Source organism: Gastrolobium bilobum, unplaced genomic scaffold (genome assembly GCF_033153095.1).
Source record: "Gastrolobium bilobum isolate Gb01-03AN ecotype WA unplaced genomic scaffold, APGP_CSIRO_Gbil_v1 utg21466, whole genome shotgun sequence".
In the NCBI taxonomy this organism is placed as follows: domain Eukaryota; kingdom Viridiplantae; phylum Streptophyta; class Magnoliopsida; order Fabales; family Fabaceae; genus Gastrolobium; species Gastrolobium bilobum.
This window is the reverse complement of record NW_026895308.1, coordinates 6,078-24,632: the sequence shown is the minus strand read 5'-3', so window position 1 is coordinate 24,632 and position 18,555 is coordinate 6,078. Positions and strand designations below refer to the sequence as shown.

Genomic DNA, 18,555 nt, shown 5'->3' with positions numbered 1-18,555 from the left:
GAAGAATTTGAATGACCACAAATCCACTAAAGCATAGAACATAAAGGAGTCCCTAGTTAAGAGACAATTCATAAAACCGGATTCGTTTGCTTAGTAGCTTATCTATCAATGTTCTTCAAATAATATTCCAAGTGGAAACTAATATAGTCATATTCTGAGATCTATATATGTTATCCAAAAAAATATATATTCTGAGATCTATCTCTTAAGTTGATGTTGCTCCTTTAAACAGGAGTGTCTTTTCCAATTCTTACATAGTTAAAAGGAAAAGAAACCCAAAAAGGAAAAACAAAGGTCTTCATTTGATTTGAACTAGTCACGTGCTAATGGCCTTCTTTCTTAAAGTGTTTCATAAAAAGTGGCTAATAGCCTAAAAGATGCTGTGACAAGAGCTTAAAGAGAGTATGCCATCTAGTGACTGCTTGTTCATGTTTTAGTATAAGATTCATGTTATAATATATAGTTATGCAACTTGCATAAGCTTAATAGATGAAGTGTTGATTATTGATATGTTAGATTTGATAATGAGAAGACTCCTCAACTTGTGACGGTTATGGTAAAAGGTCAATTGTATATAGCTTTGTCTTTATATTTTTATAAAAATATTATTTCTCGTATTCGAACCCGTAATTTTTCGATTAAAAAGAATAACCTTAAAGACCCATACACTAAATTATTCATATATATCATATGTCTACAGTTGTTACAACCAATAATTTTCAACTTTGCATCTTTTAAAATCCATTAATGTCTATTTTTTTGGGTGTATGTTCGGTATGAATATCATTATTGAATCCCTATGTAAAAACCTCAACTGTTGGATTCATTGAATGGGCTCTTTTTAACACGTATTATATTATTTAGAGGAGAATGTATATAACAAAAAGTTTAATATTTAGAAGAACCATTATTCAGCTCAAACATTTTAAAAATACCATTATGGTTGAACAAATGAGACAGACCAAGAAAAATCGTTGAAAATGAGAGAAAACGGTGCAATAATGTTACCCAATAAGCATGAAAAAGTGGCTGAGGTAGCAGATAATACCAATTAAAACTACGTGATTATGAAGTCTAAAGTAAAAATGACCAATAAAAAAATAAAACATTAATCATGGTGCTTCTACATTGTCCAATTTCCATCCATAAAGTACATTACTACAATCTTCTCTCTCACACCTTCAAAACACACCAAAAAGTGAGCATGTAAATGCATGCCGCTAATGCTTGTAAATAGCCAGAGTTTGAGAACATGCTTTCTAACCACTAGTCCCAAAAAATGACCATTGCATGTGCAAACAGATGTACCTAATGAGATAACGTGATCTTTCTGTATAATCAAAAGTAGCTTTAGAATGTCTAGAAACAGTATACAGTACACCTACAACCTTAGTATTGAAACATTTTAAATCATATTAAGGATTAAGTTGCATTTTTTTTTTAATTTTAAAATTTTAAAGTATATACAATTTGCCTTCTTTCAGAAAAATTCCTTTAACCTCCACTGTTTAAAAGGTAACATACTCTTGTCAAAATGGCTCCTAAATGACTGGCCCATGGGTCATATCTTGTGTTGGTTGGCCTTGTCTATAAAAGAGGTGTGCCTTGTTTTAATTTATTTATTCAGGTTTCAACCCTGGGCCAACTGGCCCAGCCCACGAGAAAATTTATTCTTCTATGTCTATCAAATTTATATGAGGAATGCGTCCTTGAAATTGTTCAAGATCTACTCTTAGTTGAACACCAGTACTCTATAATTATTAATTATGTATATCTCCCTTATGATTTTAAATGTTTTTGCCTTTTTTTTTTTTAATTTACATCTTTTAATTTTACTTTGAATTTAAAAATGGCCAAACAAAACCTAATTTATATCATTCTCATTTAATAATGTACCTTCATAATCTTCCATTTAAATAATATATTGTTAAATTCCAACATAAGATACCAACCATTCAAGCCGAAGATAAAAACCACTTTCTATTAAACTCTGATTAGCGAGGATGGAGTGAGTAATTCTTATATTCAACCTTATCCTTTCATAATTATAAAGAGACTGTTTCTTAAATTTGAATTCGTGACTTTTCAGTCACAAAGGAACAATTTTACTACTGCTCTATACTTGCTCTAAAAACATGTTTACAGAAACATGTATACCTATTTTTGCTGATTATGTAATGAAGAAAAAACATTGAAATAAAAAAACATTCAGATATGAAATTCTAATAAAAAATGGTTCGGCTTTCTTACCATACATGTTTATATATGTACTACAACTTTGAGTTCCTTCTCAATGCATCGTTTCCGATAAACTTGGATGCTCCAAGTACAATTGCAAACACAGAGGTTCACTACTCATTGACTTGATAGGGGTTATAAGTGGAGGCTGCTGCCACTGCTTTGTGTCAGTTGAGGTCCACAAGTCTGCTTCTTTGCTTGTACCAGTCTCAGGAAGGGATCGAAAATAAGCAGTAATCTCCCAACTGCAACCTGTTTAGAGAAGAAATAAAAAGTTTAGACCTGGGTTTTGGTCTATACCAAAGAACAACATTCAGCAAATGTATCAAAGACAAAAGCACTAAACCACTGCTACTTGATTCAAAACTAGCCATCTATAAAAATAAACCACTCCCCATTAAAAACCCCAACTAGCGAGAGTAGGGGCAAGGGCAAGTATGCAGCATTACTTTTACATATTTGCAAAGAGACTGTTTTCTGGATTCAAACCCGTAATCTTTTAGTCACAAAGGAGCAGCTTTATCACTACTCCAGGCTTGTTCTCTTCAATTCAAAACTAGCAATCTATATGAACTAAAAATGATGACAAGATAAGGGCATGTGAATGTGCACACATGCATGGTCATTTGTGTAAGAGTGAAGGATTATTACAACTTTACAACAATAAGAGCAAAGGATGAAGTCAAAAAAGAAAACAAGGAAAAGAGAAACAGGATTCTTTGCAGCATGACTATACTTGCTTTTACCGGGAGGAAGCTTCTTAGTAAGAGATTCTGAGATTGACAGCTTGACCAGGAATGATCTGAGAGAGGACTCAAGACCAAACTCTTCCACCGCTGAACCATAAGACTGATTCATTGCAAGCTTGAATACAAATTTCTCCAGTGGAACATTGTCAGCATTGAAGAAAATAACAGCTACTCTTTCCACCATTCCCTAGTAAATGGAAGGTAATGGATAAAAATCAGCATGCCAAAAGAAAGCAGTTGCAAGGAAAGTTGGATGTGACAAGGAGGTGTGCTTTTGTATAGGATAGTGGACCTTCAGTCATCTATTGACTTATTTAAATATTCTGCAAAAAAATTACCCAACATCACATATCTCTGAGAAGAATCACAAGTAATTATTTAATGAATCCTGTTGAAACAAAGTGTGTTTGAGAGAAATTGTGTTTATGAGCAGCATACTTGATCTCTAATTTAAACCTTGACTAGAATCAACGAATGGAGGTAATTAGAAGCTAACTTACAGCCTAATCACTAGAGAATCAACACAATTACTGCAAAAATTTTAAAGCAAAAAAAGATGCTGTATATCTTCTATGCAGTGTTATAGAACATGACATATGAAACATAGTTCTAATTGAAAGATGTAATTCTGAATATTATTGATTGATTCCTTGTCAATATACAGAAAGTATTCACATTATATAGACCTATATGAATAATTACTTTCCTAAAAACGGAGCTAAATCTAAGGAAACAAACAAGAAACAAATCTGCCCTACAAATTGAACCTAACATAAAAGAAAATCTACAATAATTACATTATTTCTTTTATATTTACAACGCTCTCACCAAGTTGGTGAATAAATATCTATCATTCTCAGCTTACTACTGAGGTATTGAAACCTCTCTGTGGACAGCCATTTAGTCAACACATATGCTATTTGAAGTCTTCAAGGAATATTTGGAATAGTAATCAGCCCCTATTCAATTTTTCCTTGATGAAGTAATGATCAATCTCAATGTGTTTTGTTCTATAATGCTGAACCAGATTATAAGCAACACTAATGATGGATTTATTATCATAGAACAACTTCATAGGTCCTTGATACTTTATCCTAAGATCATCTAACATAATTTTCAACAATAGTAATTCACAAACCCCTTGTGCCATAAATAACTCAAAATTCTGCCTCTACACTTGACCAACCAACCATATTTTGTTTCTTACTCTTCTATGTTACTAAATTCTGACAAAAAAACTTCTTTCAATAACTGATCTTGCATAATCAGCATCGACACATGTCTCCTTGGACATGTTTCCACCTTTTTTGAGTGACTAGTAATAACCTCTGCTCTTAGTCCTTTCATGGTTTTAGTACTAATTCTAGTGAATCATGGGTTATTGACTCTAGAGCTGCTGACCATTTTCTAGCAAAAGACGCTGACAAACAGAATAAGCCCAATCAATGACAAGGTAAATGGACGGCTGGATGGTTTCACATGGCTTACACGTGCCAGAAGGACGACATGCGCATGGAGGCACAGATGTTTAGCATGGCTCTGAGAGTTGGCCAATTGGAGATGTGGGTATCAATGGGTGTCCTTGCTCCGATGGGTTAGGTACAGGATATGGCTGAGCTATGTTATAGCCACAAATGTGCACTTGAAGCCCAATGATGAAGGCACTGAGAACCTAGCGATGAAGGCTAGTTGGTCAACAATGAAGGGTTATGGCAGTAGAAAAAAGTCTCCCAAATTGAGAGCTTAGATAACAACTTGAAAGATGGAATTTTGAATATTATTGATTGATTGTCAATGTACATGAAGTATTTACATTATGTAGACCTATATGAATGATGGTCCACCTCTATATAACAGCCCCCTCCTAGCAACTTTTTCTTTTCTATCTCCTCTAATTGAATCCTCAATTCTGTTATCAACTTGGATCCATAGGCCCAGCAATGAATAATTTACTTTCTGATTAAAAGGAGCTAAGTTTAAGGGAAAAAATAAAAAACAAATCTGCCCTGCAAATCTGTCCTAACATAAAACATATGTACAATAATATCATTATAATTACTTTTATATTTATAAAGAGAGCGAGCCAGGAGTAGTAGTAAAGCTGCTCTTTTGTAGCTGAAAGGTCACAGGTTCGAATCTGGAAAATATCCTCTTTGCAAATATGTAAGAGTAAAGTTGCATACAAAGATTGCTTTCACCCCTATCCTTGCTAGTCGGGATTTAACACAGAGCTTTTTTTTTTTTTTTTTTTTTTACTTTTGTATTTATAACAGTTCTCGATATTGATGACAAGAGAAACACGACTAATCTAATATATCACAACCTTCAATTGTTTCTTATATAAATAAGCATATTGTCCATTAGCCGAACTCTTGTCAATATTAATAGCAAGTAAAAAGCAAAGATTCCAAGGTGTTAAGTTAGGTGTAGGTTGTAACATACAATATCATCACATATAATTTTTAATTACATTGTTATACCAAGAGGGATCTTTTGATTATAGTGCAAGACTAAGAGCTCTTACTCTCATCTCAGCCATTGATTTCCGTTCATCTAACAGTTATAGTTTATTGAGTTATATCAATTAACTAATTATTAATTCTAACTAAATTACTGCCGTTAGATGGACGGAAATCAACAGCTGCCGGAGTCAAAAGATCTCCTAATTTGTGTGGCAAAAAGAAAGGAAATACATTGATTGAAACAAATGTTGCATTCAAGGGAACTTATCATAATATACTATATAACCAATTGAAAGATTGAAGTGATTAGTCTCTAGCAAATGATTGCACCTTTAAAACAACAGATTGACTGCAATCTATTGTACTGTCTTGTTGAACAAGTGTTCAACAAAACACACACATATATGCATTAAGCCAAAAAGCAGGGTAGCTCAAAACCAGTTTAAGAAAAAGCTTGTCCACAATAGTGAAGCCACGGAAATTCTTTTAATAATTATGCACAATATATATGCTAGGTAAGTGGGGATGAGAGAAGCTCGAAGTCTGAACCTCCAGATTACTCAGAAGTTATTATGAGTCCTAACACTATTAATGAAGTTTATATTTTACGACAAAGAAGCAATATTACATTGCTACTACCAAACAACAACCAGAATATATACTCATTTGAGTTATTTTCTCATTGAAAAGCAAACAACAACAAGAAGAACAACTAATTCAAGGTTGAGTTAACAAAAATAAGAAAATAAAATTACCAAACAAGACCAACCTTCTGTAAAAATGGAAGAAGCCCTGAAACAGTAGCATGTATGTAATATCTAAGCTGAGGATGCAAAGCCCTTTGAACCACCACATTCATATACCTTCTCCTCTCAAAGGCACCTTTTTCCACACCCAAAAACCCAATTAATAAAAAATTAATTCTAATCAATTATACAATTCAGTAACCAAGAACTACAAAATCAAAGGAAGAAAGAAATAAAATAAAATAAAATAAATAAGAACTAAAAATGTGCATTGTGCAGTCAAAATCATTGCTTTTTCTTTTTCCCAGCAACCAAACAGAAATAAAAATAAAATAAAATTAATGGGTATGCAAGAATCAACCTGAAGGATAAACCCCTTTGAGAAAAACAACACAAGTAATAGCCACCTCCAAAAATTCAACCAAAACTCGTGCTGTTTGGCCTGCAAATTTTCCCACAGAATCATAGTAAATGCCAACAATATGTATTAAATAATTAATAAAAATAAAAAACTTTATTGGTTAATTTCAAACCTTGTGGAGTTTGATTCTGTTTGCGTTCCATCATGTGTAATTTTGATGTTAAAAAAAACTCAATTCTCAAATACTGTATTCAAGCGAAGGAAGTGCTTCAGTTTCAAAGAGGGCCATGAAATGGACAAAAAATTACAATTTCGCCACTGACCCGGCCCGAGTTTAATTCGGGTCAAATCAACACTTCCAGGGTCGGGTTTAGATCGGACCCGAACCCGGGCTTTCGTTTCTTCGTCTTCTCTCCTCAATTTTACTTCATTGACTACTCTGCATCACTACCAACTGCGAAAATATTTGATTTTCCATTGATACGATAAATGGCTGGTGAGATTTTCTTTTCTTTTCTATTTTCCCGGAAAATCGTTTCCGATTGAGAAAATTGGATTTTCCTGAATGGGTTTTTTTTTTTTTGAATTTCAATTTCAATTTCAATTTCAATTTGTTAATCGAAGGGAAAAGCGAAGAAAATAAGGAAGGAAGAAGAGGAAGGGCGTGTGTGGTGGTTTTGGGCGACATTGGACGCAGCCCTCGAATGCAGTATCACGCTCTTTCACTCGCCAAACAGGTTTTTCTTTTTATAATTTCATGTAATAATTTAATTTAATTTAATTTATTTTCTTTTTTTCATTTTTCATTTTTGTTTAATCTCAGAATTGATGTAACCCCCCCATTTTGACTTCGTTGTAATTTTGCCAGAGCCTGGATCATAGTAATAATTCTTCTGTTCCAAGTTTTAATTGGAGAATCAATCATGCTATTGATTTTTATGCTTTGGATTAAGACCTTACCATAATTCATATTTAATCTGATTGCTTGTTATTTGATGGCTGGGTTCTGTATTGGGTGTAATAGATGTTCTCTTTTTATGAGCATGATTCTTGAATTTTAATCCAGGCTTGCTCAGGTTATATATTCCATGTTATTTATTTTTTTTGTTATATATCAAGGAATAGGTTATTCTACCTACTTTTTTCTCATGCCTACCAATTTCCAACATCTTCAGATTCTGATCCAACGGTGTTGGAGATTGGTAGGGATGGAAAAAATATAGATAGAATATCTTATCCCATCTATCAATTCATACTATCAAGTTTAACACAATTGCGTTTCTAAGGACTCGAACTCGAGATTACTGGTTAAGCTGAAACAACCCTTTATGAGTTAATTCACATGCTTGGTGGTTATGTTCCATGTTTTTATTTGTTCAACTGAGAGCTCCTGACCTGGCAGCGGTTACTTTTAGATATTTAATAATAGTATTATGTGTGGTCTTGAGGATTAATTTAACAGTAGTGGTTATTGGTTTTTGGACCTAGCTGGTTTAGCTATGCACTATTGATGTATGTTCATTCTAAATGTAATTTTGTTTGGGATTTGCTCAACTGGGTATAGCTTTTTGTTCCAATTGCCTCACAACTTTCCTTTTACATTTGAGTTTTATTCATATGCTGTTATCTCATCTACTGAGCTGGTATTGACTTCTCTGTTGTCCCCTTTGATTCTCCAACCTACTGTCCAACTCTTTCTTATGTAGGCATGAGCATTATGTATTTTTTACACTATTTAATCCTTATTTATGAGTCTAGTGCTTTTCTATGTGGCATTGCAGGCTTCCCTGAAGGTAGACATTGTTGCATATGGAGGTACCTTTACTGATTTCAAATTTTTTATAATGAATCATTAGAGTTAGATTTTATTAGTACAGAAATGATGGAGTTAATTACTAATTTTCACGTATAGCATGAGTAAATTTTTTCTTATTTAATAATTTCTAACAGGTTCGGAGCCCCATGCTGCACTTCGTGACAACCCATCTATTGATTTTTACATAATGGTAAGTAAGTGGACTAACCTTTTCAGGACAAGTTATCCTCATACTTTATGAAAGTTGATGTAGTTTTGGAACATTTTCTAATTTTCAGAAGCAATGGCCAACAGCCCGGCAAAGCTTACCGAAGATACTTCAACCCATAATGCTTTTGTTGAAGCCCTTGGTTCAATTTTTCATGCTTCTTTGGTTCCTTTGTGTAAAAATAAGTTCTCCTGATATTTTTATTGTCCAGGTTAGCCTTTTATGTCTTCTACCTATTTTTCTTCCCCAACATTTAAGCTAATTTTATGTTTTACTTGATTGATTCAATATTACTTGTTCTTCCTAAGTTAGACTTAATGTTGCCAAACATGTACCTGAAAAATGGATGGTTGTTTTGGACCCGTGGCCTTTGTTTGAGAAGCATCCCAGATGCCAAATAAATAATAAAGTTAGAAGTTTGTGTTAGGTCAGTTTGGGCTACAAGATAAATTATTTAGTACCTAACTTTGGTGTCTTGCATAGATTATTTTAGGCAATCTACGCTTTGAAGGATAATTTATTATCTGATTCCTGTTGAGGTTAACTGTGTAATGATTCTTTGATAAATGAAGCAAAACAACCAGAGCTTGCAGCAAGTTTGATTTCATAGTTCTTGCTTCATTTTTCTCATTCCTTTGTTTGTGTAGAATCCTCCTTCTGTTCCAACCCTGGTGGCAGTAAAATGGGCTAGCTGGTTGAGGAATTCATCATTTGTCATAGATTGGCATAACTTTGGATATACTCTACTTGGACTGTCCCTGGGAAGAAATAGTCATTTTGTCTCTTTATATAAATGGTATTAGTTTAGCTTTTTTTAATTTTACATTTGTTAATGAAGATTTTTCTTTTTGGTCTGTAATGATTTTGCTTTTTCAAGGTTGCTGTTAATGGGATTATTTTTCTTGGCTCCATTTAGGTTTGAGAAGCATTATGGAAAAATGGCAGATGCTTCTCTATGTGTAACAAGAGCAATGCAGCATGAATTGGCTCAAAACTGGGGAATTAAGTAAGAGAGTCAGCTAAAGGTTCAAATATATTGTTTCTAAGAGACTGCGTTAGTAATGGTAAGATAGGTTTTACAATCTAGATATATATTATTCTTAGTCATTGGCATATTACTTTTTAATGTGTTTGCTTCTTAAAGGAAATCCATTGATGGGTAGTCATCCCCAAAATGAGACTGTGTTTACAACGGAGGTTGGTTCAAACATATATTTGAAGCCAAACAGGCCGGCACTTGTTGTAAGCAGTACGAGCTGGTAAGTTCATCCTCACGAAGTGCATCCTTTGGTAGCATTGAAATGGTAGGTATGCATGTTTTAATTTTACTTGTTTGTATTCTTCTTTGTTGTAAACCTTGGTACGATACAGTTTCTGCTTCAATGTGAGATAAAGTTAACTTTCATTAATTATGTTAAGCTTGCTTTTTATTCTTTTAACAATGGCCACATCCTTTTTTTGATGCATATTATGAAGTTAGTTAGATTGATATTCTGTGGGGGAAAAAAACTGAACAACAAAAAAGAAAGAGAGAGAGTAATTCTCTATTGACTATGATAATCTCAATTTATATTAGCGGGCTACTTTACCAGACTTGAGTGATTTATTTCTGTGGTTTGTGCCACTTTCAGGACTCCCGATGAAGATTTTGGCATTCTCTTGGAAGCTGCTGTAATGTATGACAGACGTGTTGCTGCTATATTAGGTGAAGATGATTCATTAGACGAGGAGGTCATCTGGAAAGAAATATCCGATGGAAAACAATGTTTATATCCCAGATTGTTATTCATCATTACTGGTATAATTTGTGTTTTATACTTCTGAAATATTGTGAATCGTTTAGAATGTTTTAACAAGAGATCTTCATTGAAAAAGGTAAAGGTCCTGAAAAAGAAAAGTACGAGGCAAAAATAAAGAGATTGAAACTTAAACGTGTGGCATTTCGTACCATGTGGCTATCTGCTGAAGATTATCCATTATTGCTAGGTATTTTGTTTTCTCTTTTATTTTAAAAATTGTCTTGCACTGTGGTGAATTATTTGATATTAACAGTTTTGGGTAATTTCAGGATCGGCTGATCTAGGAGTTTGTTTGCATACTTCATCATCGGGATTAGACCTTCCCATGAAGGTATCCATTGTTATATGTCAATGTACAAACAAAGATACGCTATTAGCAATTTTTTTTACATTGTTATTTTGATAACCTTCCTATGTGTAATCTTTTGTATCATTTAGCCACATTGCACCCATAAGCTTCTTAGCCATGAAACTGTAATAAATATCATGTTGCTTACGTTGGTATTCCTATGTTATAAAACTTTTGAAATTCCCTCACTATATCTTCAAAAGAACTTATTTTTTATTCTGAAATAATGTGCTTGAGTGCTTCATTAGAGTATCTCTATATGTTCAGTCTAATTTTGGATCCATTCCTCATTATTCTTAAGAAAATGTCTTGTGCCAGTTCTTGTAAATTGTATGCATGTGCTGGCTAACTTAATTCTTTTTTGTTGAGTGGGTTAAGGCTGCTCCTGTTTCTTCCCGTTGAGCTGTTTGAGCCTTTCTTTTTTCAGTTAATTCTTCACATGGGAGGAGTTCAAGTCAAATCTTGGTTTGGTTTCTTATGGCACTTTATTCATTTTCTGTTTATTTCTAAATTTTTCCGCTTTAACTGCACCAGGTTGTTGATATGTTTGGATGTGGACTGCCTGTTTGTGCCGTTTCATACTCTTGGTAAGCTATGTAGTGTATATGCTATGTACTTCCTCCAAAACTTGCTTGTGATTTGTTCTGAAATTCAACAGTATGTTCTTTTCATTTATTGGTAATTTTTTTTACTTTCTTGAAGCATTAAAGAACTAGTTAGAGTTGACAAAATTGGTCTTCTCTTCTCTACATCTTCAGAGCTAGCCGATGAACTTCTGGTAAGTTTGTTAATGATTACATGTACAATATTTGCTGGATAATGCACAATCTCTTTGAACTTGAGACATCAATAATAAGCAGAGTTGTTCATTACAATATCATGTATTTTTAAGGACATTTTTGTAAAAGGTCGCGGAGTGAGGAACAGCCTATTGATTTTTATATGCTTAGTATCTTGTTCTTGTAGAATATGCTGTCTCAAATTTGATACCATAAGATAGAGCATCTAGACACAAATGATACCCTTTTAAGAACTTGTGTGCAAAAAGTGCAATTTGTCCACGTATCAACTTGGCTCTGGCCACAAGGTGCTTCTAGTGGGTTTCAAATTCCTACACTGCAGGTATAGGCTGTCTACCAAGAGCTCAATTTACCAACTGAACCACTCATCATGGTTGTATGAATTATGAAAGATATTATTAAAGACACTAAAATGATCACTCTTAGCCATTTGTTGGCTTTGAGTTTTTCCATTCTTGTGATCCATAAAGATATTAGATGCAGATTGACATTATATCTTCCACTCCCCAATTTGACATGTGGATTACTTTTTCCAGATTGTTTTATCTGTTAAAAATTCTTGATTCATAAGGTAGACAGTCTAAATGTCTAATCTTGAGCATACTAATTTGCTGTCTTGCTGAATCTACACAGATGCTCCTCAAGGGATTTCCTGATGAATGTGATGCTTTGAAGGTCCTCAAATATGGTGCATTAGAAACTGGTTCTTCTGCAAGGTGGGCTACTGAATGGGAAGAACATGCAAAGCCACTGATAACTGAGGCAAGTTCATTCTGCTATGTTATGCAACTTGTCATAATCAGGTCATCTAGTCTTGTGGTAGTTGACCATTCAATATCCGTGATTCACTGTGGATCCTATTCTCACCTTTGTTTTATATGCTGTTTTGACTTAGAGGAGTATTCCTGTGAACTTAAAAAAGAGCATTTGAATTTGCAGGTTATATCAAGATTTTGATTTTCTATTGATTCTCAGAAGACGTCTTTAACTGCTCTAACAGCAAATTGGACTGATCTGTTGATCTGATCCAGTAGGAGGTTGACTAGCACCATATGCTGATTGCATGCACATTTCATGATGTTTGGCAATTTCCAAGTAGGAGCTATCTTCTACAAAATTAGATATGCAGCAGGGTCTCCAACATCTGTCTATTTTTGAGGTTCTGCGAATGAAGTTGTAAATATATTTTCTCTGAAAAAATTGGTCTTGGTGATTTAGAATTTCATTTTCTTTGAGTATGCCTTGATTCTCTGGTCCATATATTTGAGTAAAAGTGAGGTTATTATACTAAAGCTTCAAGTATTTTAAATATATTTCTTAAGGTACTTGTCATACAAAAAGTTGGGAGAACTCGCTCCCAAAATCTAATCAATGAGGGGGAAACAAGATGCAAAATTGAAATATAAAATTGTATAATAAAAAGAAAAAAGAAAAAGAAAAACTATTGATAGAGTATAGGACAGTACCATTACATTTAAAATCTTTGCAACATAAGGTTTCAGTCCTTATACAGTTTGAAAAAAAAAAAAAGGAAAAACAGTAAACGAATGTTATTGATATATATATATTCAAAATTTGTTCCTAAACTTATTGATACTTCAAAGCCTTTCCTCAAACACAGATAGAGGCATCATTTGTTCCTTCAAGCCTTTCTTCTTTCTTATCTCAGCAACAAGTGCAGCAGCAGGTGTACCAGGTTCCAATGGATCAGATGGCACCATATCCCAATGGTCAAATACCAACTGTGGGAAAGCTTATCCTCCAGTTTGAGCCCTCAGTGATTCATTGAATTTAAGTGACTCGATAACAGGCCAATATGGCATGACAATAATGATGACTACTTGTTCTTCAAATTGCCTGGCAGCATTGGTTTTGGAACTCATGTTTTTGTTGAAGTATGGATGTTAAGGTTCTCCAAAATGCCTTCTTTACTTCTCTCTTTTTTTTTTTTTTTTTTTGTGAAATGAACCACATACATCTTATTATAAGCACATATTGGGGGGAAAATATAAAATTTATTAAAGAAATTCTTAATTCTTTTTTAGTTTAATAGTAAATTTGTTACCTTAATTATTAATCATTCTTATACTGAAAATATTTTTTTTACCAGTAATAATATTTTTTTTTTTTCCGGAAAAGAAATTAGAAGACTACCGAAATTGACATTAAGATAACAACAAGAGAAGTAGCAAACTGAAATATAAAACTACAATTACAAACATACAACGTTAGTTTTATTTAAGGCTTATTGATACTTCAAAGCCTGTCCTCGAACTCAGAGAGGCATCATTTGTTCCTTCAAGCCTTTCATCTTCCGAATCACAGCAACATATGCAGCAGCAGGTGTCCCAGGTTCCAGTGGATCAGATGGAACCATATTCCAGTGATCAAATACCATCTGTGGGAAAGCCTGCACTCCAGTTTCATTGAACTTAAAGGCCGGCCTATATTGTACTATTTATTTTAAATAAAATAAAATAGAATAAGTATGGCTTGAAAAAAAAACAAAAGATATAATCCCAATAAAAGCATCCTATATTATATTATTACATATCCCTCATTTGTTAAAGTAGCATTCTTGGTAATAAATTGATCCAAACCCACCATGGCAGCTGTATTTCCACAAGGGACATCATCAATGATTTCTTGATTCTTTCCCATCCAAATGACAGTTCTTTGAACACTCTTCACATACAGGTTTTTCTTCTCCCCAGGGACATAATTTGGTCGCATAATTTGACCTTCATACCAGTTGAAACCTTCCCTGAAAAGATGCTGCCAAAAGCATAGAACCTACCCTTATCAGATGCAGGAATCATCTTTGAGACATAAAGCATCAGACGTTCTTGGCCTGATACCATTAGGAACACGCTATCTGTTATTCTTCTTGGCCTTCTTATTTCGTAGGGAGCTATCTGGAGTACGACTATCAAGCTTGCGTTTTACCCCTGCTTGTTTTGGTGTACCACCCTTCTTATTTCGTAGGGAGCTATCTGGAGTACGCCTATCAAGCTTGCGTTTTACCCCTGCTTGTTTTGGTGTACCACCATCCTTGAACAATTTTGCTTTAGCCTTTTTCGCAGCTACTGCTGCCCTTTTCGTCATGCGCTCTTTTCGTTTTTCTCTCCCATGAACTTTCTTGTTGATATCAGATTTGGTTGCACGCAGACCTTGATAAGATGCATTAGTTTTTTTGTTTGACTTGTTATTACTGTTGGAAGGAGATCGTGAAGCCACAGCCAACTTCTTTGCAGGGGTACTAGGAGCTGGTGATGGGTTTGGCCTTTTAGATGGGGTGGCATCCGCTTTGGCACGACAGATTCTCGCATGACAGATTTTCAACTTTCGGTCTCGAAGCTTCAAGCTCCGTTTCTTAACAGCAAAATTAGCAGCTTCCTGCATTTACAAGACACAACTTTAATAAATATTTATAGACAGAATTCCTGGTGATAAGACTTGGAAAGAAGTTTTTGAACATTCTTTATGCCACTTTTTGCACGTGATAACATTTCCTTTGATGATAACAATCTAAGATGTCTCAAATTAGATCCAGTCAAACACCAATTTGCATATCAATACCATATGGTTTTATGCCAGTAATACCTTCAGGAATTCATTATGCAAAGCAAAGAATAATTAATTGCATAAAAAATATCACAAGTCAGTAGTTTTTCTCATTTAACCAGTTTGAAATTCATGCTTATTTGGAAATTAGTAACCAGTTTTTCTCATGGAATTTTTTTCTCTTAATTGTACAATCAAATTTTAAACAATACGTGCAGTATTTACAAACAGTCCAGCACTGAGGAGCAAGAATACACAGGCACAACTTTAATACCAAACCTTCTGTATAATGGTAGATAGAAAAAAAAGTCCTCCAACATCAACATCAAAAACAAATTTATCTCAAATTAGTGGGGGTCGGAGGTGAAAGAACCCAAATGAAAAAGAAAAGGAAAATCATTTTGCAACCATTAGCTTAGAAATTAAAAAACACGTTATATATTTATATATATAAAGTCACCATAAAGCAAGTAGAATTTATTCCCAATACAGAATAAAGAAAGAACTAATGGTTCCAGCGGTTTCAGCCCATGCACTGCAAGTGCACCATCACTAATTTCGCAGTTTAAAAGGTTTCTTCATCATAAGAAAATGTCCTAGAGGCATCATTCTTAAATCTAAAGGTAAAGTATTGTCAAATCTGAGAGAGTTTTCAACAATGTGGACTGAAATAGTCAGACATTGGTACCCAGGACCTGAATCAGATTTTCAAGCCCACATGTGGACTTAAAAAGTGTGATATGCAGCTTCACTCAACCATTACAGAAATTCAGTCCTATACATATCAGTCTCTAACCACTTATATTCTGAATGAAAGAAGCAACTTCCAAAAATAACATGTACCTAGTTACACAAAAAGACACAATACAATAAACGAAGCAGCCAATCTACACCAAAGTAAACAAACCCTACACTAGCAACCGCCCATTTCAATCCTAATGTTCTAGATTATATTTATATCACAAAATATATCTTTTCATAAATAGATAACATGCATTTCTAAAAGTAATCACACAAATAAGTTGGTTTCTACGTAACAAAACGAGGTCTTCATGGGCTTATCAGCCACAAACAGCCCTTTAGTTTTACCACCGAAAGGGAAAAACATGACAAGATGAATTATAACATGTTTGAGCTAAAAATGTAAAAGAGCACAAAGTAAGAAATTTTATCAAAATGCATAACTAATCTGGCACCAAAGCAGCATACCCTTGTTTTAAACAGCACATAGGCAATACCCTTTCCAACATTAAGATGAGGATCTCTAATGACTCTAACAGCTTCTATACTTGATTCCAGGTTGGATATACCACAAAATAACTGATATAGTTCTTCATCCTACACAAAAAGATACGTGAGATCCATTAGACAATACACACACAGAAATGATGTGGTTATGTGACCGCAAAAATAAATCCATTGATTGGAAACACACCTTAACATCAAATGGGAGGTTGCCCACAAAAACAGTTCTCTTGTTATCATAAAGCGAAGCAATCTTCACTTTATGTTTCTTGCGGGGTGGGCAAGCCCTATCAACACGAATGTGATTTCCTTCAACCTACAGTCAGATAATTAAACAATAGTATTAGAAAACTGTCAACTGCAGTCTTCACCAAAAATACAAAGCAAACACCATATTTGATCCAACCCAACTCAGAGGAACAAGGGCATACCACAGTCATGTTGTGGGACAAAGAAGCCTGAGCAGATTCCTCTGTCTTGAAAACAATGTATGCGTGAACACTGCAAAACACAATATTTGTCAATTAGAAATGCCTGAAAAAGGCTTCCTATGCATGAAAATGAATGTATTCTTATCAGACTGTCTGCAAGTCACTTAAGACCATTGGAAAATATAAAATCTAAGCATAAATCAAAGCAGAATAATTTCTCCAAGCCCAAAACGAGCAGGCTTACTTGATATTGAATCCATAAAATCACACTAAAATGACAAAAAAATAAAAAATAACAGCATTCTCTCTGCAAGCAATTAACAATAATCACAGGAAGTTGCAATTCGATAATTGTTCAATTCAGACCCATTACCTATCAGCGGAATCATTTATTTTCTTCGAATGGATGGCTCCCTTCCTAGGTTTTTTGGTCTGGTTCATCAAGAAAAGTAACAAACATAAATTTAGCACCCAAAAAAAAAAAATATATATCGAAGCCTTAAAGAGTACCAAACGAAAGCAAACATTCAACAAAAAGAAAACCTACATCTTGTATTGGAACAGAACGAGTCACCAGAGACTCAACCTCACCAAATTTCTTAAACTCCTTCAACAAAGTCTTCTTTTTCAACTTGAGAGGCAAATTCCCAACTAAAATAGTCCTCAAAAGCTTATCCTCGTCATCATAACCTTCCTTTGAAACCAACATATCAGCTGGGTTATATATCATCTTCCTCTTGCTCTCAAGAGTTTTATTCCCAAACCTTTCCTTTTCATCTTCCTCTCCTTCCACCACCACACCATACTTCTTCTCCTCCCACTCTTTCTCAAGCTCTTCCCTTTTCCTCTTCTTCTCCTTCATCTTTCCCTCCTCACCTTCGATTACAACCTCGCCCTTTTTTGTTTGCGTACCCAAATTATGATCTTTCCCTTCCCCTTCCCCTTCCCTTTCATCGGAACCGCGTTTACTCTTCTTCTCCGAAGCTTCAGTTACGGAATCCGAATCAAGAATGGGTCTTTCCTCCTTGTTATTCTTCCTCTTCCTCTTTTTATCTTCGCCGGAATCGTGGCTCCCGGAGCCGCCATTGTTAGGGCTTTGAGAGGGAATGGTTGGGTAAGAAACCGAAGCATGTTGTTGAGGCTTTCTACGAAAGGGGTTGAAATCGGAAAATAGAGAAGCGGTGGCAAAGAGCGTGTTGCCAAAGAGCGTGTTGAAAATAAAAGAGATGAAACGGAGTCCATTGCTTTGAGGGGTTTGTTGCGGATCCTTTGCTTTCTTTTTGCCCATTGAAAATCAATGAAATTCAATGAAACGCAGAGTTTTGGTGCAGAAACCCTAGAATCAGTTTAAGCCAATGTATGGGATTGAAATTTTAATCAAAGAATTCATGTGCTGTGCTGTGCTGTGCCGTTCGATTAGAATTTATAAAAATTGTTTTAGAATTCGGTATTGGGCTTTTTGACCTATGTAGGTCTATATTTCAAAATTTTGACCTAAATAAATCTATCAGGATATTCTAATAAAAATTGTTTTAGAATTCGGTATTGGGCTTTTTGACCTATGTAGGTCTATATTTCAAAATTTTGACCTAAATAAATCTATCAGGATACTATTAATTTAGACCTAAATAAATCTATCAGGATACTATTAATTTTTACCTAAATAAATCTATCAGGATACTATTAATTTTTACCTAAATAAATCTATCAGGATACTATTAATTTAGACCTAAATAAATCTATCAGGATACTATTAATTTTTACCTAAATAAATCTATCAGGATACT

At 34.3% G+C, this 18,555-nt stretch overlaps 3 protein-coding genes across 5 annotated transcripts; 1 reads left to right on the top strand and 2 right to left on the bottom strand.

Annotated features, from left to right (window-relative positions):
- Window positions 1–2,147: 2,147 nt before the first annotated feature.
- LOC133305039 (DNA polymerase zeta processivity subunit) lies at window positions 2,148–6,871 on the bottom strand. 2 transcript variants are annotated; one of them, XM_061505151.1, is made up of 5 exons: window positions 6,729–6,871; window positions 6,557–6,637; window positions 6,219–6,331; window positions 2,979–3,174; window positions 2,148–2,490 (listed from the first exon to the last, which is right to left on the bottom strand). In XM_061505151.1, the coding sequence occupies exons 1-5, from the start codon at window positions 6,760–6,762 to the stop codon at window positions 2,291–2,293; spliced, it is 624 nt and encodes a 207-aa protein (XP_061361135.1). In that variant the 5' UTR covers window positions 6,763–6,871; the 3' UTR covers window positions 2,148–2,290. The 2 variants fall into 2 exon arrangements, with proteins under 2 accessions (XP_061361135.1, XP_061361143.1); XM_061505159.1 differs by having other exon boundaries at window positions 2,985–3,174.
- Window positions 6,872–6,997: 126 nt separating this feature from the next.
- On the top strand, window positions 6,998–12,791 carry LOC133305031 (UDP-glycosyltransferase TURAN). Its single transcript, XM_061505139.1, is given in 15 exon segments — window positions 6,998–7,052; window positions 7,181–7,293; window positions 8,338–8,371; window positions 8,507–8,562; window positions 8,654–8,791; window positions 9,228–9,376; window positions 9,497–9,638; window positions 9,685–9,839; window positions 10,212–10,378; window positions 10,456–10,566; window positions 10,649–10,710; window positions 11,263–11,315; window positions 11,431–11,506; window positions 12,162–12,290; window positions 12,468–12,791. Coding segments are annotated over 15 exon segments (1,410 nt in total). The 5' UTR covers window positions 6,998–7,045; the 3' UTR covers window positions 12,486–12,791.
- Window positions 12,792–13,642: 851 nt separating this feature from the next.
- On the bottom strand, window positions 13,643–18,089 carry LOC133305056 (nucleolar protein 12-like). Of its 2 annotated transcripts, XM_061505188.1 has the most exons (7): window positions 17,316–18,089; window positions 17,142–17,200; window positions 16,769–16,838; window positions 16,528–16,653; window positions 16,302–16,430; window positions 14,371–14,924; window positions 13,643–13,972 (listed from the first exon to the last, which is right to left on the bottom strand). In XM_061505188.1, the coding sequence occupies exons 1-6, from the start codon at window positions 18,054–18,056 to the stop codon at window positions 14,400–14,402; spliced, it is 1,650 nt and encodes a 549-aa protein (XP_061361172.1). In that variant the 5' UTR covers window positions 18,057–18,089; the 3' UTR covers window positions 13,643–13,972; window positions 14,371–14,399. The 2 variants fall into 2 exon arrangements, with proteins under 2 accessions (XP_061361172.1, XP_061361167.1); XM_061505183.1 differs by having other exon boundaries at window positions 13,644–14,924; window positions 17,316–18,088.
- Window positions 18,090–18,555: the final 466 nt, after the last annotated feature.

What these genes read in the sequence shown, in the direction of transcription:
- LOC133305056 (XM_061505188.1), bottom strand. Translation starts at nt 18,056, where the DNA reads ATGGGCAAAAAGAAAGCAAAGGATCCGCAACAAACCCCTCAAAGCAAT. An exon ending in TGTCCCACAACATGACTGTG is followed by an intron (nt 16,654 to 16,768) that starts GTATGCCCTTGT and finishes ATCTGACTGTAG; the next exon opens with GTTGAAGGAAATCACATTCG. An exon ending in ACCTCCCATTTGATGTTAAG is followed by an intron (nt 16,431 to 16,527) that starts GTGTGTTTCCAA and finishes CTTTTTGTGTAG; the next exon opens with GATGAAGAACTATATCAGTT.
- LOC133305039 (XM_061505151.1), bottom strand. Translation starts at nt 6,762, where the DNA reads ATGATGGAACGCAAACAGAATCAAACTCCACAAG. An exon ending in TTCTTCCATTTTTACAGAAG is followed by an intron (nt 3,175 to 6,218) that starts GTTGGTCTTGTT and finishes TCCATTTACTAG; the next exon opens with GGAATGGTGGAAAGAGTAGC. An exon ending in GAAGCTTCCTCCCGGTAAAA is followed by an intron (nt 2,491 to 2,978) that starts GCAAGTATAGTC and finishes TTCTCTAAACAG; the next exon opens with GTTGCAGTTGGGAGATTACT.